Here is a 25,698-nt window from a genome sequence, read left to right as displayed (position 1 = left end):
TCGTGCCCCGGTCCGGTAAGATCCCACATACCGCAGAGTGGCTGGGCCCGTGAGCCATGGCCGCTGAGCCTGCGCGCCCGGAGCCTGTGCTCTGCAGCAGCAGAGGCCACAACAGTGAGAGGCCCGCATACCGCAAAAAAAAAAAAAGAAATGGGGATGGTTTATAACCGTGGTCAGCAAACTATGGCCTCCAGGTCAAATCCACTCTGCTGCCTGTTTATGCACAGCCTCTCAGTTAAGAATGGGCTTTACATTTTCAAATAGTTGAAATAAATCACAGGAAAATATGTGGAATTCAAATTTCAGTGCCCATAAATAAAGTTTTACTGGAGCACAGCCATACTCTTGTTTAAATATAGTTGTGGCTGCTTTGCACAACAATGGCAGGGTTTGAGTAGCTGCAGTAAATCCCTTATGGTTCACAAAGCCTAAAATATTTACTACCTGGCCTTTTACAGTAAAAGTGTGGTGGATCAAAGGCAGCAAAGGTCAAGAAAGATAACTAAAAAGTGTTAACTGGGGGACTTCTCTGGTGGCACAGTGGTTAAGAGTCCGCCTACCTATACTACAAACCTACAGTAATCAAGACAATATGGTACTGGCACAAAAACAGAAACATAGATCAATGGAACAAGATAGAAAGTCCAGAGATAAACCCATGCACCTATGGTCAACTAGTCTATGACAAAGAAGGCAAAGATATACAATGGAGAAAAGACAGTAAGTCTTTTCTCCAATAAGTGGTGCTGGGAAAACTGGACAGCTACATGTAAAAGAATGAAATTAGAACACTCCCTAACACCATACACAAAAATAAATTCAAAATGTATTCGAGACCTAAATGTAAGACCAGACACTATAAAACTCTTAGAGGAAAACATAGGAAGAACACTCTTTGAAATAAATCACAGCAAGATCTTTTTTGATCCACCTCCTAGAGTAATGGAAATAAAAACAAAAATAAACAAGAGGGACTTAATGAAACTTCAAAGCTTTTGCACAGCAAAGGAAACCATAAACAAGACAAAAAGACAACCCTCAGAATGGGAGAAAATATTTGCAAACGAATCAATGGACAAAGGATTAATCTCCAAAATATATAAACAGCTCATACAGCTCAATATTAAAGAAACAAACAACCCAATCCAAAAATGGGCAGAAGACCTAAATAGACATTTCTCCAAAGAAGACATACAGATGGTCAAGAAGCACATGAAAAGTTGCTCAACATCACTAATTATTAGAGAAATGCAAATCAAAACTACAATGAGGTATCACCTCACACCAGTTAGAATGGGCATCATCAGAAAATCTAGAAACAATAAATGCTGGAGAGGGTGTGGAGAAAAGGGAACCCTCTTGCACTGTTGGTGGGAATGTAAATTGATACAGCCACTATGGAGAACAGTATGGAGGTTCCTTAAAAAACTAAAAATAGAATTACCATATGATCCAACAATCCCACTACTGGGCATATACCCAGAGAGAAAACCATAATTCAAAAAGACACATGCACCCCAATGTTCATTGCAGCACTATTTACAATAGCCAGGTCATGGAAGCAACCTAAATGCCCATCAACAGATGAATGGATAAAGAAGTTGTGGTACATATATACAATGGAATATTACTCAACCATAAAACGGAATGAAATTGAGTCATTTGTTGAGATGTGGATGGATCTAGAGACTGTCATACAGAGTGAAGTAAGTCAGAAAGAGAAAAACAAATATTGTATATTAATGCATGTATGTGGAAACTAGAAATATGGTACAGATGAACCGGTTTGCAGGGCAGAAGTTGAGACACAGATGTAGAGAACAAACGTATGGACACCAAGGGGGGAAAACCATGGTGGGGTGGGGATGGTGGTGTGCTGAATTGGGCGATTGGGATTGACATGTATACACTGATGTGTATAAAATTGATGACTAATAAGAACCTACAGTATAAACAAACAAACAAACAAAAACAACTAATACTAAAAAAAAAAAAAAAAGAGTCCCCCTGCCAATGCAGGGGACACGGGTTCGAGCCCTGGTCTGGGAAGATCCCACGTGCTATGGAGCAACTAAGCCCTTGCACCACAACTACTGAGCCTGCATTCTAGAGTCTGCGAGCCACAACTACTGAAGCCTGTGCGCCTAGAGCTCGTACTCTGCAACAAGAGAAGCCACCGCAGTGAGAAGCCTGTGCACTGCAGCGAAGAGTAGCCCCCGCTCGCCGCAACTAGAGAAAGCCCGCGCGTAGCAAGGAAGACCCAATACAGCCAAAAATAAATTAATTTATTTTTTTAAAAAGTGTTAACTGGAATTGGTGATAGATTACCAGTGACCTTCATAATGGCTTTATTTGGAGTGTGAAAGCATAAACTAGATTTTGGTGTTGGGGTGATCATAGTTTGATTCCTGACTCAACTGCTTGTTAGTTGTTTGGTCTTGGGAAATCATTTAACCTCTATGAGCTCCAGTTTCCTGAGCTGTAAATTGGGGATAAACAGAGCTACCTTCTTGAGTTATTGTAAAATTAGCAATAATGCATGTAAACCATAAAACACAGTGTCTGGCTTACAGTAAGTACTCAATAAATGCAAACCCTTGCTTCATTTAATCTTCTGTCCCCCAAATTGCTGTTCCTTTATAGGTAATGCCTTTTCACTATTAATATTTTATTTTTGTCCTCTGCTCTCAATGTTTTACATTATATGCCAAGTCTTTGCTCAAATCTCACCTCTTTAATGAGGCCATCCTAGTTAATATTGACTCTCCTTTTTAATATTGTAATCTGCCCTCCCCAACCCAGCATTCCTAACCCTCCTACCTTTTTCTACTTTTTTTTTCTTCTCATAGCACTTAACTATCTAGAGAATTTACTAATATATTATGTTTATTGTTTACTATCTGTCTTCCCCACCTGTATGGAAGATTCTTGCTTGTTTTATACAATTAGATATTCCAAGTGCCTAAATGGTACCTGGCACATAGTAGGTGCTTTATTAATATTTGTTGAGGAACTAAATGGAAAAAGAATAGGCGAGGATTTTTTTTTCCTGCTTAGGACTGGATGTGCCCCTTCAATCTAGGGACTTGTCTTTTCTCACCTCTTTAAAGTGCTCAACCATTATCTGTTAAAATGCAGCTCTGCCCCATCCACTCCATTTTATCCACCTGGAACTCCTGTTAGAATATGTTGACCCAGTCATTCCATCCTCAGTGTCTCCTAAGTTCTTCCTTTGACAATGATTTAGCTCTCTGTTTCATTTGAAGGAAATTTCCTCAGCTCTGTCATTGTCTCTCTCTCTCTTCTTTTAATCGGGGTATAGTTGTTTTACAATGTTGTGTTAGTTTCTACTGTACAGCGAAGTGGAGTTCCCTGTACTGTGCAGCAGGTTCTTATTAGTTATCTCTTTTATATATATTAGTGTATATATGTCAATCCCAATCTCCCAATTCATCCCACCCCCACCCCTATCATTGTCCTGTTAATTGAATTTTTATTGCAATGACAATATTTTTTTGTGCCTAGAATTTCTATTTCTTCCTCCCTATTCCTTCCTGCTTATTCCTTTCCATTCTTTCCTGTACTTGTTTCATGGTTTCTAATCTTCCCTTTATCTCCTTGGATATTTTAAATATTCCCAGATTAAGATTTCTTTCAGGCTTTTCTGTTATCCCCAGTCCTTGGAGTGTGAACCCTTCCATTTGTTTAATCAGCTGGATTTCTTGCTACGGCTCATTCCTTGGTGCGGTCTGTAATTTTGGATGGTGAGCTCATCCTTCACAGTGGTTGTCTGGCATTTGCCCTTGCTGGGGTCTTAAGACTTAGCAACTGAAAAGGCTCCAAAAAGGTACCACTGAATGGCCTGTCTTTGGAGGTGAGGATGAGGATGGCAGAGTGCAGGTGTTAAGGAAGATGCCCTGAGTTCACTTCTCCACTGTGAAACTATTTGCGTAACTGTGCGCAAATTACTCTTGGAGTCTTAATTCTCTTAATTATGAAATAAAGATAATAATTCCTATATCCTAGAGATGTTGTGAGGAATTAGTACGATAGTAAAGTTAAGGAACTTATCACAATGTTTAGTATGCATGAAGTGCTTAATATATGCTAAAAATATTTTAAATACTTGTCAATATCTTCTCCTTGCTTTGTGATATAAGGGAAGAAACATAATGCTTGTGAAAATAGCTTTTGAATATGTATGTGAAACAGAGAGACAGCCATTACATTTGGACACTGGTCAGATCTATCCCCTTTATTTGTTACACATATTAGCTGAAAATGGGGGAAAAACAATTCCAGAAGAACATGCTCACTTGGCTTTCAGCCACCACAGAGGAGCACTGATGAGAAGTGGAAGGAAGTTTCAGACATGATGCTTTTTAAAAAATAAGGTCTAATTAGAGACTGGGATCATTTGCCAACTATTTTGGATCATTAAAATAGAGCAGGAGGAAGAGTTCTTCTGCTGAGAAAAAAATGACTGAGATAAATTTCTTTGGTTTTATTCAAATAAAAAATATATTAATATCTTGGCTGTGTTGTCTTTGGTCATCAGTCCCTTTCAAAGGTTAGAAAGAGAAAAGCAGAGCCCTGAACCTGTAACCAATGCTTAGTAAATACCGTGGGCTTATTACAGGGAAGGGATAGAGACACAGGCAAATTCTTGGCCAAAAGAACCTCATGTAACCTCACTTCTATCTCATGTAACTTTTGACCACAAATCTTTCCTTAATTAATTGCCACTTTGAATCTGTGGATAAGGGAGTAAGGTTAAAGGGCCAAAGTTAATGTATAAAAGCTGTATGATTTATCATGGAATAGATTATTTTAATTCTCTGTAAACATTTCACAGAATGATTTGTAATTCTAATTTTCATGAAACATTTATAAAGACTAAAATTAGAAACATTTAAATAGAGAAATATTTTTAGATTCTAAGTACCTGATCTTCATAATCAGATCCTGTATCAGTGATCTCTCCAGTGTCCAACATCATCAAAGGATCAAGGTCTCTTGAACCTAAGATTAGAAAAACAAAGATTACCTGATGGAGGCCATCCGTGTATATTTCTGAGGCAAACAAACACCCACCAAGTTTCCATATTGTCCTATTTACAAATATTTCCAGGCTCTTCCCATCTGTCGGGCACTGTTTGGCCTGCAGATGGAAAATGCAGATGTAACAGAGCAGGACCCTATGGGGCCTTCCCAGGACAGACACCCTCCCCCATATCCTCTGCTTTAGCTCCTCTCTGAAGTACCTAGATAATAGTATCTGATGCACATTTCCTGAGTTGTTTTACAGATGCTAAAACCACCACCAAATGGAAGAAATTAACTACATGACGATCATGAACACCTAGCTCCCAGATCTACTAGTGCCTAAGGATTGATAATGTTAACCCCTGTGACACTGCCCAGTTACCTCACCATCAACCAATCAGAGAATTTTGCACAAGCTGGTCACATACCCTGGGACACCTCTCCCTCACCTGGATTTTTAAAATACTTTGTTGAAACCCACAGAGAATTTGGGCTTTTTGAGCATTAGCTGTTCTGAACTCCTTGTTGGTCAGCATGCAATAAATGCTGCACTTTCCTTCACCACAACCCGGTGTCAGTAGAGTGGTTTTACTGCATGTGGGGGAGTAGACCCAAGTACGGTTTGGTAACACAGATACCTAGACACTGTCTGCACCCTTAAGAAGACAATGATCTTGTGGAGGAGATGAATTTATCAACAGCAAGTTTCAGAAACCAAAAAGAAAGACTAATTCTGATTAGTACTGGAGGAGATGATGGGGGTAGGATTCTTCACAAGGAAATAGTTTATGAGTCTAAACTGTGAGGGTGAATACAGGTGGTCCAGGAGGAGAAGTGGTTTAAGGGTGTGCAATGGTGGCTGAGGAAGAAGGAACACCAGGAGCCAAGTACAGAGTGAGAGTAGAGCAAGGGGTTTCCAGGAAAAGAAGGGCTGAGTTTGCTCATTCCATGAGAACCTGAGAAGTTTTTCCTCTAGCCTTTGGGTCACCTTAGTCCCTGAAGGTGAGAAAAATCAGGTTAACTTAACATATTAATATAGAGTTTTTCCCCCTTAGGTACTACAGGTTACACTGAATTACCTTCTCATTAATCCCCAAGGCTCACACTTAAACCAGTAACTTTCTTAATGGGACTCCTGAAGCACAATTGATCCATCATCCTCATCTAATGACTCTTTCTTGCTGGGAATTATATATTACCTAACTAGCCAGAAAGACAGAATTCAGTGCTGTCCATAAAAAGCCAGGCACCCTGTGAAGAAACCAACCACTCCATGCTTCATTGTAAACTTGCCCTTGCCAAATAACTCCTGTTCAGAATATGCAATGAGTAATGTTTAATGAAGATGAATTTTCAAAAAAATGTCAAGCATCTCACACATTTCTCAGATATGGACCTCTCCCAGAGATGCTGCTTCCATACTTTCTTCAAGAAAAAGAATCAAGGTGTGTCCCCACACAGTCTTTCATCATTTCTACTCTTCTCATCATTACCCCTGCTGTTCACCAAATTGACTAAGTACTAACCCATTATCAAATCGACTAAGTACTAAGCAGTAACACCATTGTTTATTGTGTTTGTAATTTAAAAAAAAATTTTTTTTAAGTACAGTAAAGGCTTTCAAAATGGAGATACTTGACCCATCAAACCATTTTGGAAAAGTAACTACCTGTAGAGCTACCATGTATAGTTGCATAAGTGTGTACTGCACAATTCTTGGTGATGCCCTTGGCAACACCAGAGTTAATGAGGTGCTTGTAGAATGGAGTTGGGAGGACTATTAATAAAGTGAGACTAGAGGGGTGATATGGAAACATTAATTTTATATATAATTTTTTAAGTAGAAGGATTATATACTTGTGATTTTTCTGTCTCTGTGCTTTAAGTATTTTTCAGATAAATACTTTTATTTATAAAGTGTACCTTATAAATAAAAGGTGTACCTTAGGGCCAAACTACCTGATGTCTCAGAACCCAGTTGGAAGACCATTTTGCACTTATGTGTTGGGAGAGAGTAAAGATGTCAGAAGTAAAACGTACATTTTTCCATTTTAAGATCATGGACATTTTAGAATTTAATATTTCATAGAATCCTACCCTGTCACTTTAGAAAAGAGGAAAATGAGCTGTGGAGAAGTTATATAGCTTGGCCAAGGTCATGCAGAAAGTGACTGAGATCAAAGACAGAAGTCACTGCTCCCATTTCTAACATAGCCTGCTGACTCCAAGCTGTAAGCAGGCAAAATCCAAATGGCTTTATAAACATGACCTTTCATTACAGTGCTCTACAGGGGAGGACCTTGGAGGAGTGTGCTATCTCTTCTACATTCTGAGAAAATAGGAACAGTGAATGGCCGATGATGAAGTGGGTCACTGGGTGGCTGAGGAAAGGGAAGAATAGAAAGTGCAATAAAGAGGTGTCACTCTAGCCTGTGACAGTCAAGGTGGCTGCTAGTGACAGCACCATTAAAGGCAATGCCAATTTTAACTAGCTTTCGTTACTTCCACAATATGGATATTATTCACCACTGACTAGTGGTGATAGATACTCAAATGATACCCTCCCCTTGGAATTTAGAGTGATTCATGTGCAGTGAGCAACGTGATCTGAACACAAAAGCTCATTAAACATATAGCTGTTTCAGTTCCTGTGTCCTACTTATTTAATTAGAAACTGTTCTTTTGGTCGTTTTAATAAAGTACAACGTGAAGGACTCTTAGACAACCCAGTTAACAGAGATATTACACATTAATATTTGAAAATGGAACAAGATTATTAGAAAACTATCTTCAGCGATGGTAGAATGAAGAAGTCTTTGTTTAAAAAGCAACTTCTCCTTATAAGGAAGAAGAGACTGGCTTTCCTAATGAAATGTTTTTAACAGAAATTTTATTGTATCATCAAGGGGTGGAATTTCTTGACATGCTGTTGCTCTTGGCAACAGTACTAATAGATCATAGAAGGCATAGAAAAAGGATGTCATTATCAGCTCAGATAATGATTGAATAGCTTTCATTTTCTTTTAGTATTGGTTGCTTGGTTTGCTGAAAATGGGACCTTTAATAATAGTCTAAGGCTTGACATACAAAATAGGGAGGTAAATGTAACCATATGTACATATTTTTGCCATCTTTCATTGGTTAATTTAACCAAAACAACTGCAATGATCTTGTTACTCAAAGAAGACAGCAAATTAGGACCTTTTGCAAAAGTGATAGTATGGCTTTCATTTCCCCCTATTTTGAATTTCTTGATTTCTTTTCAGATTTAAAAGTATCCTTCCCATAGATAACAGAGAAAGGTATGAAATAGAACCCCACAGGGGGCACTCAGTGTCACTAGTTTTAGACATTGAATGGTCTTTGGAAATATTTTCAGGTTGTCTCCTTAAATTTAAGTGGGAAGATGACAAATTGGCTTCAGAGGTACAGGAAGGCTAACCATACTGCCTTCTGGGACACTGGTAAAGACTTTTTTCCTCCTAGTGGATCTTTGATCTGAAGTTTTAGGAAGGCCCTCTTCCCACTTGGAGTACCAGATAGAAGGAGACTCCTGCAAGGCAGGGTTTCCTGCACGGTGAAAGGCGTCTGCAGATAAAGCTCCTCTCACATTTCTCCTGCCCCGTCTGAGGAAAGCGGTCTCTCCCTTCTCCTGTCTCTACTGCTAAACCGTCAGCAGCTTTAGGTGGGGCTGTATTTCTTCTCTGAATCTAAGAACAAAACTTAGAAATTCTATGCATTCGATACATATATGCTGAATGACTGAAAAATGGATAAAAGGACAGTTACGTTTCACTTTTGTGGATCTCAATCTTTTTTTTTTTTTAGCATCTTTATTGGAGTATAATTGCTTTACAGTGGTGTGGATCTCAATCTTAATCATTCGCTCTTCGAACATTAAATCCCTTCTGAGCATCTTAGGCATTAGGCACGGAGAATCCAGCTCTAATTCCAACAGGCTTGGAAGTGTTAGTAGCAGTTTGTGTTAGAATTCCTTTGAAGAAGGGCATTGTATTTCTTTGGAAAAAAATATCCTGGCAGTATCTGGGACTAGAAGGAAGCTCCTCAAGGGAACTGGGTGTTGGGGGACTCTTCTGGGTGAGAAGAGAAGGGGGAATTTTTTTTTTTTTAGTTACTCCATGACAGCAGTGGCGGAAGGGAGGAAGAGAGGGAGAAGAGGGTAGAAGTCAACCTAGGAAAATGGGGAAGGGCTGTGCTGCATAAGATGTGGTCTCTCCCTGCGACCCCTCAAATCCTCAGCAAAGATACTAACCTATACTTAACCTTTTTAACGGGACAGCCGCATGCTTCATACACATAAGCCATTTACTCTTCACAACTGTCCTATGAGGTAGCGCTAATATTCTTTCCTTATAGAGGGGGACACTGAGGCCCAGAGGCACTGAGTGATGTAGGCAGATGACTCTGCTAGAAGTATTACTGGAGGGCTCCATGGAGGAGGAAATACCACAGACAGGGTGCAGAGGTTCAGGGGCTGGCATTCTCTGGCCTGGAGGCAAGCAAATACACACTCTGCTCTGGAGCCAAAGGAAATTTGGTGTGGCTGTGAGGTGACGGGCCCAGGTGAGTAGCCCAGCTGAGGTGGCCAGCTAGAAGAGAAAGGGCTAATGTGGCATCTCGCATGAGATTCATACCGGGTTTCAAACCAACACTCACGTATACTCTCTGTACTCATGAAGTCTTGCACTCTTGTAAAGGAAATAGATTTTTAACAAACAATCCTATACCTAATTATATAATCACAGTTGCGATGAATGCCCTGAAGGTAAAGGGCAGAGGACTACACAGGGATGTAGTCTGGGATGGGGTCTGAGAATGTTTCCTTGAGGAAATCACTTTTAAACTGAGATACAAAGCAGGACCCAGCCAGGTGAAGGACGGGATGAAGAGGTGAGAGAGTAGAGGGATGCAAATGGACATAGGTGGTTCCCAGTACTTTGTGCAAATGGCCAGAGGCGGGAAGGCACCTGAGGCGTTCAGGAGCTGGAGGAAGCTGGTGTGAGGGAGGGGATAGGTGACGCTCTGACGGGGACAGGACCACTGCGGGAAAGCTAAGGATATTTTTGTCACGGTAAGTACCCTGGTGCTCAGCCTGCAGGAAAGTCATGGAAGGTTTTGCTTTGTTTTGGTTTTTGTCATGGGATCAGAGCTGCATTCAGGGAGGATCCCCATGGCAGCAACAGGATTCCTAACAGACGGACGGGAGGGCCAGGAATGACAAAGGCTTCGATGAGTTCGCTAGAGATAGTGAAGGAGGCCTGGACTCCCAAGGTGTCTGAGGAACGACGATCCATGATCGGTGTGAGGTGTGAGGGCAGGGACACTTTTGCCTGGCTCTCTTAAAAGAGAAAAACTGCGTGATCTCCCTTGCATGTGGAACCTAAAAAAGTCAAATACATAGAGGCACAGAGTAGAATGGTGGTTGCCACAGACACGCAGGTGGGGGAAATGGGGAGATTGTGACCAAAGGGTACAAAGTTGCAGTTACGTAGGAAGAATATGCCTAGAGATCCAATGCACAGCAAGGTGACGACAGTTCATAATATGTATTGAATACTGGAAAATTGCTAAGAGAATATGTTTCAGATGCTCATTCATCAAACACAGAAGAATGGTAACTATATGAAGATGTATGTTAATTAGCTGGACTGTAGTAATCATTTCACAAATCAAATCATCGTGTAGTACATCTTAAAACATATACGATTTTTATGTAAAAAATTTAAAGGAATTGAAAGCTATTCACATGGAGGTGATATGGGAGCAGTGGGGCAGCTGAGATACTGCAGAGAGAGGATTCAGGAGAAGGGAAGAGCCAAGGGAGAAAACCTGGGGGCTGCCAAGTCACAGAGCAGAGGCCACGGACATGGCTTATTTAATTGACTGAGTCACCAACATTCACAAGATGGGAGATTGCACCTGCTGGTGCAGGTTTCTGTTTTCTCTGGAAAGAGAGAAGGATCCAGCAACACTGGCCCATTCCTTAATGACACAGTAACATGGGGCTGTGAAGTGGCTGCCTCTGGAAGGGGAGGTATGGCTTGTTTCTGGCTTACCACAAGCCCTCCTGGGTTCCCTTCGCTCACCAGGGCTGTTACAGATAGAACAGGTTTACTCCAAGGCTGGAGCAGAACCCAGTTTTCAGGGGTCTTGGAAGTGGAAGGGAGCTAGGGGGAGTTGAGGCTGTGAGCACAGACCCCTCTGTTCATAAGCTCAGAGTTGTAGAGAGGAAGGAGTGGTCTCCTGGAAACCTCTGCTATGGGCCAGGCACCGTGCACATGAAGAGGACAAAGACACAGTTACTGAATTGCACACAAGCCAGCCCAGCTACATCACTATAGGACGAGGCTACTTTGGAGAAATGCTACTTGAGAGCCATAAAGTGCCGGGAGTTCTAAAGAAGGGGCCGCTTACATCTTCTCCTCTGTTCCACGGTTTGGAAACTGAGGGTATCTAGTCGATAGATATTTGTTGTTAGAGGTCTAAATGAATGTTCTACATGAAACATTAAAATAAAAGCACAGGTGTCACAGCAGTTTTTGGAGCAGTGGTACTTCTGTTGACAGGATCTTACATGCTTCTCAACAACACTCCCTCTTGCCCTGCAATAGGCCATCTTTCTGTAAATATCACTGGAAAAAGAGGCAGGCGAGTTTATGTCAGCTGTCTGTGCTCGGCGGGTCTGTCCAGAAAGACTACTGCCTTTTAAAAAACTCTGTCTTGGGCTTCCCTGGTGGCGCAGTGGTTGAGAGTCCGCCTGCCGATGCAGGGGATACGGGTTCGTGCCCCGGTCTGGGAGGATCCCACGTGCCGCGGAGCGGCTGGGCCCGTGAGCCATGGCTGCTGAGCCTGCGCGTCCGGAGCCTGTGCTCTGCAACAGGGGTGGCCACAGCAGTGAGAGGCCCGTGTACCGCAAAAAAAAAAACAAAAAAACAAAAAAACTCGGTCTTTCTTCGAACCTACTCGCAGTGAGCTTCAAATATGGCTTCAAACTTTTAGGCGTTTAGCCTTTTTCTTTACGGCCCGGAACTTTTGGTCTTTATTCACTGAGGCCATAACTGAGAAGAAAGGTGAGGACTGAGAAAGATTTGAGAGTCATCCACGTAGAATTGATGGTTGAAACCAGGACGGACAAGGAGGTGACCCAGAGAAAGAGTAAAAGAGAGTGAGAGAAGGGTCAAGGACAGAAATGTGAGTACCGCCTACTTAAAGGGGTATGATTACCCTGCACGATTGTCCAACGTCAAACTTCTAGACATAGGAAGAGAAGGGGCGGGGCCACAACAGGGGCTGTGGGTCGGGATGGGAGCAGCTATCACACCAAAGAGGAGGCTTTTCCCAGGTGGCACAGGAGAGACATGTATGAGTTAGGGAGTTCTGGAGAAACTAACTTTTATTGTTGCACAAATTGTGGGTTAGATCAGTTTTTTAAAATTATAGTAACAGAGGTCCTTTGTTACATTGTGACTGCCTGCTAATTTGCATTTTCAATGACTGGAAGAAAGGCAGTAACTGTTAAGAGCCGGATGTATGGCTCTTTTCTATGTCGTTTTGTGCCTTTATTTTTAAACCAGAAGGTGTAAAGACCTGAGGACAACATCATCCTTATGACCTTACAGCAGTTTGTTGAGTTCCAACCTTACTACAAAGTCCTAGACGCTTGGCAGGGGATCAGGGTATACTGCAGCCCAAAGGACACAGTGACTTACCTGCTGCAGCCTCTTTGTTTGGAAATAACTTGCTGTCAACTGCCATGCTGATGTCATAGAACACCTCATCCTCGTCTCGGTCAGCATCAAACTGGGAGAAATCAGGACAGACAAGTTGGGAACGTGAGGATACATAAATTAATTCATTCCAAAATATAATGAACATGCATCACACAACTGTATCTCTAATGAAGCAGGACAACAGGAACTGAGTCTTTAATCAGATATTTAGAGGGTTTTTCAAGCCCGGACCTCATATCAAACAGAGAGGGGTGTTAGGGAGTAAGTGTACAGTCACTAATGGTTAAGAAAATTGTGTAGAATTTTCTTAATTTCTAAAACAATCTTTGGAAAAACCCATAACTTGTGCTTTTCTGGCCCTTAGTTTTGTTTTGAAATCCTCCCTGCTGCCACCTCCTTCATAAAAAAATATTTCTAAACAACATGGGGATAGATTTTCTAATTTATTGTTAAAAAAAGAAAAAAGAGACCCTCAAACCAAATTTTAGCTACTATACAAATACTATAGATGCTTTTCTTTAGGTATAGTCTACCGACACTATAGGTGTAGATGTAACAAAAATTATGGGTTCAAATATTTTACCATTCTCTAAAATTTACAAAATTTTAAATATTAAAAATGTGGTTACATTTATAAATCCTCTATTTCCCAAGTTGTTCAGTGGTTTTTAAATATTTATTTATTTGGCTGTGCTGGGTCTTAGTTGCAGCACATGGGATCTTCACTGCTGCGTGCGGGGTCTTTAGTTGCAGCATGTGAGATCTAGTTCCCTGATCAGGGATCGAACCGGGGCCCCCTGTACTGGGAGTGTGGAGTCTTAGCCACTAGACCACCAGGGAAGTCCCTCAGTGGTTTTTAGAAATTCACTTTTGTCTCTTTGTTTTTTTAAAATAGGCTTACTGAGTTATAACTGATATACAATAAACTGCATGTATTTAAAGTGTACAAAATGGTAAGCTTTGACATCTGTATACACCTGTGAAACCATCATAAAAATCAAAATAGTGAACATCTCCATCGCCTCCCCCCAAAGTTTCCTTGTGCCCCTTGGGAATCCCTTTCTCCTGCCCCCCCCATCAAGTAATCATTGATATGTTTTCTGTGACTAGAGATTATTTGCATCTTCTAGAATTTCATGTAAAAGGAATTGTACAACATGCAATATTTTTGTCTGGATTCTTTCACTCTGCACAATTATTTTGAGATTTATCAAGTTTATTCCTTTTCCTTGCTGAGTAGTATGCCATTGTATGGATATACTATTAATTCCATCCTGGATATGTTTCATCTTGGACATTGTAGTTTTTATCCATAGATGTTTGATTTGAGTCTTTAAAAATATCTATGTCTCTATTTAAGGTTTTAAACACATGAAATACAATTATAATAACTTCTAATATCCTTCTCTACTAATTCCTACAACTGAGTTGGTTTTGATTGATTTCCCCCATTATTATGGGGCATATTTTCCTGTTTCTTTGCATGCCTGGTAATTTTTTACTGGATGCCAGGCATTGACAATTTGACCATGTTGGATGGTAGGTGTTTTTGTATTTCTATATTCTTGAGTTTCATTCTGGAATGTAGTTTAGTTACTTGGAAACAACTTGATCATTTCAGGTCTTGTGTTTAAGATTTGTTAGGCTGGACCAGAGCAGTGTTTAGTTTAGGGTTAATTATTCTGCCCTGTTGAGGCAAGACACTTTGAAGTACTCTACCCATTTCCTTGTGAATTAAGGGATTTTCCAGTCTGGCTGTAGAAACAAGCACTCTTCTCAGGCTGGGGTGAGCCCCAGCTACTGTTCCTGCTGATCCTTTTGGGTGGTTTTTCCCTCAGCTTTGGGCAGTTTGCTCATATGCATGCCCTGATTAGTACTCTGCTGGATGCTGGAGGGGAACCCTCTGCAGATCTCCAGAGTTCTCTCTCTGTGCATCTCTGGTACTCTGTCCTCTGCAATCCAGCCACCTTGGGTCTCTTGCACTCTCAGCTCCATTTCCTCAACTCTTGGAGTCTACCCATCTCCACAAGGCTTCCTTCTCCCTGCACTGTAGCTGGAAAGTCTCCAGTAATAAGCTGGGGGCAATCACAGGGCCCACCACATTTGTTTCCTTTCTCTCAGGGAATCACCTCATTGTCTTATGTCCAGTGTCTTAAAATTGTTTTTTTTTAAATATATATTTTCTGTTTATTTATTTTTGTTTGTTCATGGGAGGGAAAATAGTCTTTTTTATTCCATCTTGGTTTTTAAATCTTAATTATTATCTTGAAGATATTTGAAAAGATTTAAGTGATTTATTCCTTTATATTTTCCTACTGAAGTGCTTCATTATTTTTAGTGAGAGGAATTTAGAAGCCCAGACTAGAAAGTTATTACCTAATCTCCCCTTACACAGTTAAAGCTCTTCGTATGGTGCTGTAAAGTACTTTCACTATGTCACATCAGCCCACGGGAAAGGTGAGGCAGATCGTCTTGTTTCTATTTTACAGGTGAGGAAGTACCTACTCAGATACTATGACTTTCTCAAGTCAAACAGCTAACAAGCAGGAGAAGTAGGACTTGCACTTAGGATGACTGACACTTTATATCCTATCAGGCTACATGTGATCATCATAGTCAGACAGATATAGCCCTGCTGCTCAAATGAGTGATAACAGCCCTTCTGTCTAAACACGAGGGCGAGAAAAGCAGATGGTGGTTAGGACAGAAACGAGGGGACCACCAAGGCAAGATTAGTGCCACCTTAATGCACTGCTTCCCACACCCATAGACCATGGCTGGGTTTTTTCTTTCAAAATGTCTGTCAGCTATCATCAGTAAGGGGTAAGTTCTACTAAGAGGGGGTTTGTTTTTATTTTTTTCTTGGGCTTTTGAAAGATGGGTGGCAGCATATAATTTTATAAATAAAAAAGCATAAGCTTATGTTTTAGCCGTAGTTCCCCAGAAAACAGAACCTAAGGCAAAACTTATAGGTTAACACTTTATTGGGGGCACGCGTATGCATGTAACCCCAGGGCAGTACGTTTGAAAGAAAAAGGGAAGTGAGACAAAGAAGGAAGCAAAGCAAATGTAAGGTGTCATGTTACTGATCTGGGCCCCAGCTTCACAAAGTCACAGCTCGTCTCCAGAAAGGCTAAATGGAACCAGTACATCTCAGAACAGTCTGAGGAGGGAGGTAGGGAGAGGCATTTATATGCTGTCTTTTCAGTTTCTTGCTTCCACTGGTCCAAGTTTTCCTTATGAAGAGTTAAGTCCCCCCACCTCTTGGTTGTGTTTGCTAGACCCCGGGGCAGCCCCTGGGAAGCCAGATCCCATGCCCCAGGGACTGGCAAAGCATCTGGATCTAGAAGTGCTGGAAGGTGCCCAGCACCCTGCTGGTCTGGTCTGGTTGGGCCTGGGAGCCATCTCTGCACAGGCTCCCACCAGGCTGGGGACAATGAAGCCCAGCCTTCATCCTTAAGAGGCTGGCTGGGTCCATCAGCCATGCTGGAAGGCAGGGCATCGGTGGACAGCTCTCCATTCAACAAGTGACCGAGGCCCAGGGCACATGGGCCAAGTGAGTCAGGGGAAGCTTGTAAACTGGCTTAGGCAGCTTAAAACTCAACCAGAGCTTGATCTGAATTTCTGCTTTCCCTGTAGCAGCAGTCTGATCTTGAACAACTTATTTCCCTGTTCTTAGCATATATACAATGCGATTATTGTGAGGACTAAAGAGATGGTGTATTTAATACCCCAATACAGAGCCTGGCATAACTGCAGTCCTTGTTCCTCCTTAAGGCTGAGGGAGTATGTTCTATAGACATTTGGTCGCTTCTGTACTTTGAACAAGGCGTGTGTATGCTACACACACACACACACATGCATACACTTTTTTTTTAAATGTGGGGATTGTGTAATAAGGAATACAACTGACTCTGAGATTTTCTAGGAGATATTCTATCCTCCAGTTGATTTGAACAAGGATATGTTTAGCTCTGGCAGACTAAAGTACTTAACTGTCCAATCCAAAAGGCAAAATGCAAAAAGTAAAACATCATTCATGAAAGCATTCAACAAATATTTGCTGAGTATCTACTATGTCCTAAGTAGATTCCTCAACGGACCACTCTTAAGTGATTGGACCATGAACAAGGAGCCCCAAGGAAGGAAGGTGACACCCACACAGCCAACTCAACTCTGGTATTATACAGATGTTGTTGAAGCCCACTGACTCTTGCATCAGGACCACAGAATTTAACCTAGTCTTCTTTATTTTCTGTAACATCCCACTTTGACAGCTCCAGGACTAGCATGGGATTCTTGTCTCTAGTCGTTTGGCAAGTTATGTGGCATACGGACCTTGAAGAGCATTCTGATTGAGTACTATCAGGACAACTGCCACTGAATGGACAAAGATCTTTACAAATTGGTAACATTCAGTGTTGGAGAGGTTGTGTGTATGGTGAGTGGAGAAGTGACTTTTCAATCATCGGACTTTTTACTTACTATCTGTTTTTGCACAAACCATACACATCCGTGGTTCTCAACCAGGAATAATTTTGTCCATCCCTCCCACCCCTGCACCAATATTTGGCAATGCTGGTAGATATTTTTGGTTGTCACAACTGGAAGGGGGGAGGCTATTGTCTAGGGACGCTGCTAACTACCTTACAGTACACAGGACGGCCCTCTCACAACGGAGAATTATCCAGTCTAAAATGTCAATAGTGCTGAAGTTGGGAAACCCTCATCTACACCAAAGCATTCTCAGTTTTTGGGTTTCTAAATAGTGTTTTGAAACTCAAGTAACAATGATCTACTTCCTTTCCTTCCTCCCTCCCTCCCTCCCCTCCTTCCTTCCTTCCTTCCTTCCTTCCTTCTCTCTCTTTCTCTGTCTCTCTCTCTCTGATTTTGACCTGCAAGAACCCGTGCTGTAAACTTCAAAATACAGAGAATAGTAGAAGTGATAATACTGTAGGGGTAGCATAGGTATAGGGTGATGAAGGTTCTAGAAATAACAGTTTCTATAGATCTCGTGGGTCAGAAACAAGCTTTGGGGGCAGATGTAACTCTATGCCACTAGGCCAGATGATGTCCGAGGCTGTTCCCAGCTCTGAAATTCTGTGATTAGGCGGGCCCTTTATCTTTTTGGTGATAGTTATTTAATATTTAGCCATCTTAACAAACCTCTTTTCTTATTCTGAGGGAAAGAACTCACAGAGGACACAGTCTGCATGATTTGTTTTATGTCATTTAATGTAAGAAGGCTGGGGAGGTCAATTGGAAATTTCAAAATGAGATGCTTACCAAATTCCCCAGTTCACTCACAACATGTTTTAAGTTGAATAACAAATGTTGTAACAGCTTTCAAAATCATACAAAATATATCTAGATTAGGAAAGGAAATTGTAGTAGATTGAGCAGAATTAGGCACCATCTGAGGAGAAAGCAACAATGACGGTTTGCAATTTTAATGGCAGAAATGAGTTCTTGTTTTATTTTGGCTCTGATTTTCAGACTGCAAGAGGCTGCCCAGATCTTCTCCACAGAGACAAGGCATTCTGTATTCTTAGCTCTGCTAGCTGGGAATGTTAGGTGTATAAAATACCCTAAAAGGACTCAAAAGGGAGGATAACAGTTCACTCTTTCTAGATTCCACTTTCATTAAACTTAGCTCTGTCTCCTGTATATTCTCTGCTTCAATATTTGAAAAGGAAATAAATTGGCTCTGTTATTAGTATTGTCTCAGTTTTATATATCCCATAAGTCTCATTCTCTGAGCATCATACCAGCTTCTTCAACATTTTACTTGTCCCTGGTTTCCTGCAAGGGATTTCAATTAAGTATGCTCTCTATCAAATGGTTTTCATCATTTGCTACTGGAGATCCTTCAACATGCAAAACACTGGTCCTTCAAATCTTTTCTTTTATATGTCTTGAGACTTCCTTCTAAAGAATTGATTGGTTCGTGTCCTCTTTACAGTACTTTGTTTTCCTCCAACAAAAGTTGGAGTTTGGGAGGGCTTCCCTGGTGGCGCAGTGGTTGAGAGTCCACCTGCCGATGCAGGGGACACGGGTTCGTGCCCCGGTCTGGGAGGATCCCACGTGCCGCGGAGTGGCTGGGCCCGTGAGCCATGGCCGCTGGGCCTGCGTGTCCGGAGGCTGTGCTCCGCAGCGGGAGAGGCCACAGCAGTGAGAGACCCGCGTACCGCAAAAAAAAAAAAAAAAAAAAATTGGAGTTTGTACTAAAATAGTGATCATTAAAAGACTTGTGGTCCCGGGAGTGAAATCTGTAGTTATGAGCGATGGAGTAATCACAGTTTATATTATTCCACAGAACTGTGTTTCTAAAGCTTCATAATTAAACACAAAATTTGAAGAGAAGCATTGAAGTAGATTTGGTTGGGGATGGGGTGGGTAGGGACAACATTCTGTCTGGGAAAGCCATATCACGTGGGTGGTGGAACCAGGATCTGAATCCACATCTGTCTACATCGAACGGCCAAGGCTGTGAGGATCAGCTCTCAGCTCCATGGGGCAGCCACAGATCTTAGCTGGGCTCTTGCAGAACAAATCAGAGCTAAAGCCCTAAAGGAGTACTCTCAGGACAGACTGAAGCCAAGCCAAGCCAGGTCCAGATGCAATATACTCAAATATTCTTGATCTCAGGCTTCCCTGGTGGTGCAGTTGTTGAGAGTCCGCCTGCCGATGCAGGGGACACGGGTTCGTGCCCCGGTCCGGGAAGATCCCACATGCCGTGGAGCGGCTGGGCCCGTGAGCCATGGCCGCTGAGCTTGAGCGTCCGGAGCCTGTGTTCCGCAACGGGAGAGACCAAAACAGTGAGAGGCCTGCGTACCACAAAAAAAAGAAAAAAAAAAATCTTGATCTTGTTTTCCATTTTGAGGCCATAGTAGGTGATTTTATTTCTCTGTATAATATGTGTACCCTGCCAGATGGATGTGTCTGTTGGCAGAAGAACCTCTCTGCAGGCTGGCCAAGAGCATCAGAAGAAGCAAGGACAGGCAAAGCTGACCGCAAGAGGCAGAAGATGTCCCAACTCCAAATAGAGCTCTCTCTCGCGGTCTTTAGCTTAAAGTTATCAATTTCACAGGGAAGCTGGCTACTGCTCCTCCATCCTCTTTGTCTACTGTTGACTCTAGCTGTACCTTCCCCAGTAGCCTTCTACAACTTAAACAACCCTGCCCTTTAGTTTGTTAAGAGGACTGAAGTCATCTAGCGTGGATTCTGTTTTTCTCCTCTCATTACCACTCAATCCTTCCTCAGTAATCAAAGAAAGAGTAGGCCTGCCCTCCTTCTAAGAGCCTCTCTGGGGTTGGAGAGTAGATTTTTGGTCTTGGTCCATTTTCAGTCTAGCACTTCCTGTAGAAGCTGCTCTGGTTTTGCCCCAGGGGTTCCTTATCCCCCAGCACCTGAGGCACAGCCTTGGCTCAGCTGCTCCTCCTCACATCCCAGCCAGGCCTTCAGTCCTGCCCCTGACTGGGGGTAGCATTCCAGACTCCTTTCCCAGAGCTCCTTACTCTGGGTTGTCTCATTAGGGGATGGTGGATCCAGAGCCAGACCGCCTGCAATAAGAGGGGAGAGACTAGGTCTCAGGACTTGCAGAAGGTTGCTGGGAAGAGTAAAAGCATAAAGAATCCAAGTTGGTGGTGGAAACTGGTTCTGGAACAATTTTTGAGCTGAATGGTATGTGGCTACAGTAGCTGATTTTTAATACTTTGCAGGCTAAAGTGGAGCCCTAGAGCAGACATCCTCAGACTGAGCAATGTCCAGATAATGAACTGATATCAAGTGCTCAATATTTTGCTCATGGATCTGTTGGCACTATGAGAGGACAATTTTCAGGTTAAGTTGTTCCATGTGGCATCTTAAAAAAAAGCCAAACTCCAGAAACAAGAGAGTAGAATGGTGGTTACCAGGGCCTAAGGGGTGGAGGAAATGGGGAGATGTCAGTCAAAGGGTACACATTTCCATTATAAGATGAATAAATTCTGTGGATCCAATATTCAACATGGTGACTAGAGTTAACAATACTGTATCGTATACTAGAAAGTTGCTAAGAGAGTAGATCTTGAATGTTCTCACCACACACACACATACACACACATTGTAATCATGTGAGGTGATGGGTGTGTTAACAACCTTATCATGGGAATCATTTCACAACATATATGTGTATCAAATCATCTCATTGTATATCTGAAACTTATACAATGTAATATGTCAATTATATCTCAAGCTGGAAAAAAAAGTGAAGTAAAATTAAGTTGCCACAGAAAGCATATATATAAAAGGCATAGATATCCTTTTTATTCTTTTTGGCCTTGCCTTGAGGCTTGTGGCATCAGTTCCCTGACCGGGGATTGAACCCAGGCTCTTGTCAGTGAAACCACGGAATCCTAACCACTAGGCCAGGGAACTCATTTTGTTTTTGGCCATACCGTGTGGCTTGCAGGATCTTAGTTCCCTGACCAGAGATCGAAACTGTAATTAGTTTAATGGAGGTGTAGTTGGAAAAAAACCCCTATTTTAGTACATGTGAACAGATTTAATATATTTTTAAGATGATACTACTAAATGATGCGTTGTTTCTCACTTGGAAGTTAATTAAAGGAATAGATCTGCAACCCAGCAAATAGGTTGATACAGTGGATTTTGTCAGATAAGAAAAGTTTTCGAATATGTCTTAGGATCAGGATGGATCTACAGGATGTAATTCAACTCAGTAAATATTTATCGAGCACCTACTTTGTCCCAGGTATGCGCTGGGTACTGAAAATACATGAAAAGAGGATTAAATCATGTTAGGTTCTCTGTAATTATTAAGGCACAAACAAGGATTAAAATACTTTGAAAAGATTTGATAAAGAAAGGTTACAGGAAGAAAATGGAGGAAAATAGGCAAGATATACTCACTGTAGACAAGAATCACATCATGTGGTTCCTACATTTTCTCTACTGCACCTAGCAGGGTGCTGAGCCCATCAGTTAGACAACAAATACTTGTCAGACTCAGTTAACCAGAAAATTCAATTAATTAGAGTACCCTTTCCCTTCCTATTTTCTCTTTTTTCCCTCTACTCCCAGCATTCCAGCAATTTGAGACTTTATAAAACTACAAGGTGGTGGCATAAAGATTTAAACCTCTGCCAAGAAATCGTCCAAACTAAAACTAGTTAAGAGCCTCAGAAGTCAAATTTCAGCCTCCTGTGACATTTGGTACCTTTCATAATTACAGGCTCCATTCTCTCTAGTGCTCAAGTGTCTCCTCTGTAGAGCCCTAAGTGATACCCTGGAAGCCTGAAAAAACTACCTGCTGCCAAAGCGCCAGATGTGTGACTAGGGACTAATGTAGGCCTCGGGAAGATCAGGCTCATTCTTTCTTTTACTAATTTTTTCCTTTCCTTTTTTTTCCCAGTTGAGATGCTTCATTCTTTTATTTTATTTTATTATTTTATTTTATTTTTTGTGGTACGCGAGCCTCTCACTGTTGTGGCCTCTCCCGTTGTGGAGCACAGGCTCCGGACGTGCAGGCTCAGCAGCCATGGCTCACGGGCCCAGCCGCTCCGTGGCACGTGGGATCCTCCCGGACCGGGGCACGAACCCGTGTCCCCTGCATCGGCAGGCGGACTCTCAACCACTGCGCCACCAGGGAAGCCCCATTCTTTTATTTTTAAAAATATCTCACCAGCGGTGTTGACTTTAACAACCCTAGCCAAATGTGGCCAGTTCATAATTACATGGGAGATTTAGTGGAGATCAAGTGGAATCAAAGAGATCAGCTCAGAAAACGAAAAGCAAAGGGAAATGGATCTTGCAATGTCAACACGGGACCTTAGGATGAAACATGTTGCTTACAAGCAGAAAAAGAGTTAGGATTTTAAATCAAATTCCTTTTTAGTTAGTACACACTTTCTATGTTACCAGTACTGAGAGATTGTCTCTCTATACAAATTTCTTTAGGATGGCATTTAACACTGATGAAAACAGATTTTATTGGAGTAGCCAGCAATTGTTCTGGATAATAAAAAAGCTCTTAGAAGAATCATGCTAATGTTTCCCCTTTTTGGAGACATGGACAAGAAGTATTATAAGTATGACTTTGGGGAAATAATTTAATTTAATTCAGTCAAATATGGCAGTGCTTTTGCCCTCATGGAGTTTAAGGTCTATGTTGAGAAACTGATAAGTAAATCGTTAATAACAGTTCCGTGCAAGAAGGGCCTTGATGGGGTGTATATGGGGTGTTCTGGGGGTTGGGACTGTGCAGGTGGGCAGTGTGGGGTTAGGGGAGGGTCAGAGACGGCTTCCTGGAGAAGCTGATCCATGAGTCAAAGTCTGAACAAGTGAGACTAAGTGAAGTGAAGAAAGGAAAGGAAGGGCATTTCTTTCAGTGACAAGGAATAAAGGTATGAAAGCCACAGTTTCTTTGAAGAAAATGAAGGTGACTTTGTCTTAAGATTTTGGGATTCACCTTCTGAGAAGGGATTGGGTGGTGATACACCTTCTTGCTTCCTGAAGTTATCTGACAGCTTTCTTGGGGTTTTTGATCTGGTAGCTGCTTCCTCTACCAGAAATCCCTGGGCATGTGCATGTACTAACTGTGTGCTGGGCTGTGTCCACAGGAAGGTGACAGATGAGTTCATGGGCATAACAGTAGTTACCATTTATTAAGCACTTACTATCTGCCAGGCAATAGGTGAAGCACTTTGTAAACATCTCAGTAACACCCAGAGCAACCCGAGGTGTCACTCTCCCAAGGAAATAGCTCAGACAGGTAATACTTATTTAAGGTCAAAACTGGTGAAGAACAGGGCTTGGGTATGAACTCAGGTGTGTCTTACTTTTGTCTTACTATACTACACGTGTGCTCTTAAGAACTAAGCTGCTTAGCTCTGTGAAGAATAAATCCTATGCAGTTAGTTATCCCACATTCATTTCTTTTTTTTTTTAAATTGGAGTGTAGTTGCTTTACAATGTTGTGTCAGTTTCTGCTGTGCAACGAAATGAATCAGCTGTATGTATACATATATCCCCTCCCTCTGGGACCTCCCTCCCACCCACCTCCCATCCCACTCATCTAGGTCACCACAGAGCACTGAGCTGAGCTCCCTGTGCTATACAGCAGGTTCCCACTAGCTATCAATTTTATACATGGTAGTGTGTATACATCTTTTTCCCCTTTATTTTTAGTTTTAAGGTCATTTCCAATTTCAGAGCCATTTAAAAAACCATCCTCATTTTTTCCTTTATGCACTAACCCCAGGTTTAGTACTTTGTGATAATGTGGTTAGTACCAAGTTCCCAAAAAACCAATCTGGTCTTTGTTTCAGAGTAATTAACTTATTAACAAGATGGCTATGGTTTGATGGTAAAAAGTAATTAAAAAAAAGAATGGAGGATTATTTAACAATTTAATACCATTGGGCCTTTGGATGATTCAGCTATTTTGTTCCAAGTTTTAGGAAAAATATAAATGAAGCAAGCAAGAAAAATAAAATTATGAGAATGGAAATCAGATTTATAATAATAGGATTTATATTTAGGTCCATGGACAGAGGAGAGGAATTAATGTGCAAATGGATTAAAAATCCTTATAAATTCTTCTGATTCTGACTTTATGTGGTTTTAGCTGACTCAACTAAAAGGATGGTTACTCTTCACATTCCTCTGCTAAAGTCATTAGACCTTTGACTAGAAGCCACATGTAGAAAAAGAGATTACTTGTCATCCATAAGCAATATCTATATTTTATTTGTTGAATTTTGAAGTGGGTCATCTAGAAATTCCATTGGCCACATATCACTCAACCAATCTTGCACTCAGCAAATTCAAATCATGTGTAGCCCTGGGTTGATTCTGTTGGGTAAGTATGGTATTGATAGATCTTTCAGGCAGTAGCTGAGGTGGGTGGCTAGAGAGGATGAAGATGAGTGAAAAGGGGGATACAGATGCAGAATATGCCTCTATCTCATCCCATGGAAACTTGTCCATGTGTGTCCTGCTTCACCTTCTCCATCACTTTTGTTTGTTTGTTTGAGGCTAATTTTTGTTTAAGTATTCCTCTTTTTCATTTTCAGATACACTTGAGACCCTAGAAGAAATCCTGTCTAGCCTCCCGTAGATATCAGCAATGAGAGATTCTGTTCTATGAAGGTGTGACTTCCCTCAAAGATGAAATGAGCATAGCTTCTGAAAAGTGATTAACCTCCGTGCTGTCTCCAGCCAAGTCTGCTTCTCTTTATGATTTATCTCTGCCATCGTGGACATGGTGAGCTTCCTCCTAAAGGGGCTGGGAACTGGTAAGCTTACCTAAGGTATAAAAAGTGCATAGTATTTGCAAAGCAACAGACTTCTCCAAAGTTTTATAGACAGCATTCCACATGGTACACATGGGACGTGCCAGTGGAGACCAAAGCCAATAAGAATCTGTTAAGAGCCTCAGGACAAAAAGCTGAGCCTGAGAAAACCAAAACTAATGTCAATTTCAAATGCAACCTTCAGGCTCATAGAATAAGGCAGCTTTGATTACACAAAAGCAAAGGTAAATATATCAGCTTTTACAAAATGATGAAGTGACTTTGTAGGATATTTAGGAAATGTATCACATCCTGCAAGACCTCTTGCAAGCTATTGGAAGGTTCTCATAGATGGTTTTCATTTACTCAACAAATTTTTGAGTACCTAACATGTGCTGTGGGTATGGTATGCAAAGATGTTTCACTCCAGTATCACATAGTAGAATAAAGAAGACTGCATTTTCCCCTGTTATGAATGTCCTCTCCATTAAAGATAAGTGAGAAAATGACACTATTGAGTGTGTGGAAACTTTTATTAATTTATTCGTTAAAAACACATCTTGTGCACCTACTATATGCCATGCATTGGAGGTTCAGTGCTTGGT

At 41.5% G+C, this 25,698-nt stretch overlaps 1 protein-coding gene across 6 annotated transcripts in view; it reads right to left on the bottom strand.

Moving 5' to 3' along the window:
- The window catches only part of AK5 (adenylate kinase 5), a gene marked incomplete at both ends in the record, with an annotated part of 246,350 nt that overhangs the window by 109,921 nt on the left and 110,731 nt on the right, over positions 1–25,698 (bottom strand). For 5 of the 6 annotated variants that reach the window (XM_079727384.1, XM_079727385.1, XM_079727388.1 and 2 more), the window contains 2 exons: positions 4,946–5,022; positions 12,777–12,867. In XM_079727384.1, the coding sequence (XP_079583510.1) occupies positions 4,946–5,022; positions 12,777–12,867 (168 nt within the window). The remainder of the gene's footprint in view (positions 1–4,945; positions 5,023–12,776; positions 12,868–25,698) is intronic. The other variant, XM_079727389.1, reaches the window with a different exon arrangement.

Source organism: Hyperoodon ampullatus (assembly GCF_949752795.1).
Source record: "Hyperoodon ampullatus genome assembly, chromosome: 2".
Classification (NCBI taxonomy): Eukaryota; Metazoa; Chordata; class Mammalia; order Artiodactyla; family Ziphiidae; genus Hyperoodon; species Hyperoodon ampullatus.
This window is presented reverse-complemented; position numbering and strand designations above follow the sequence as displayed.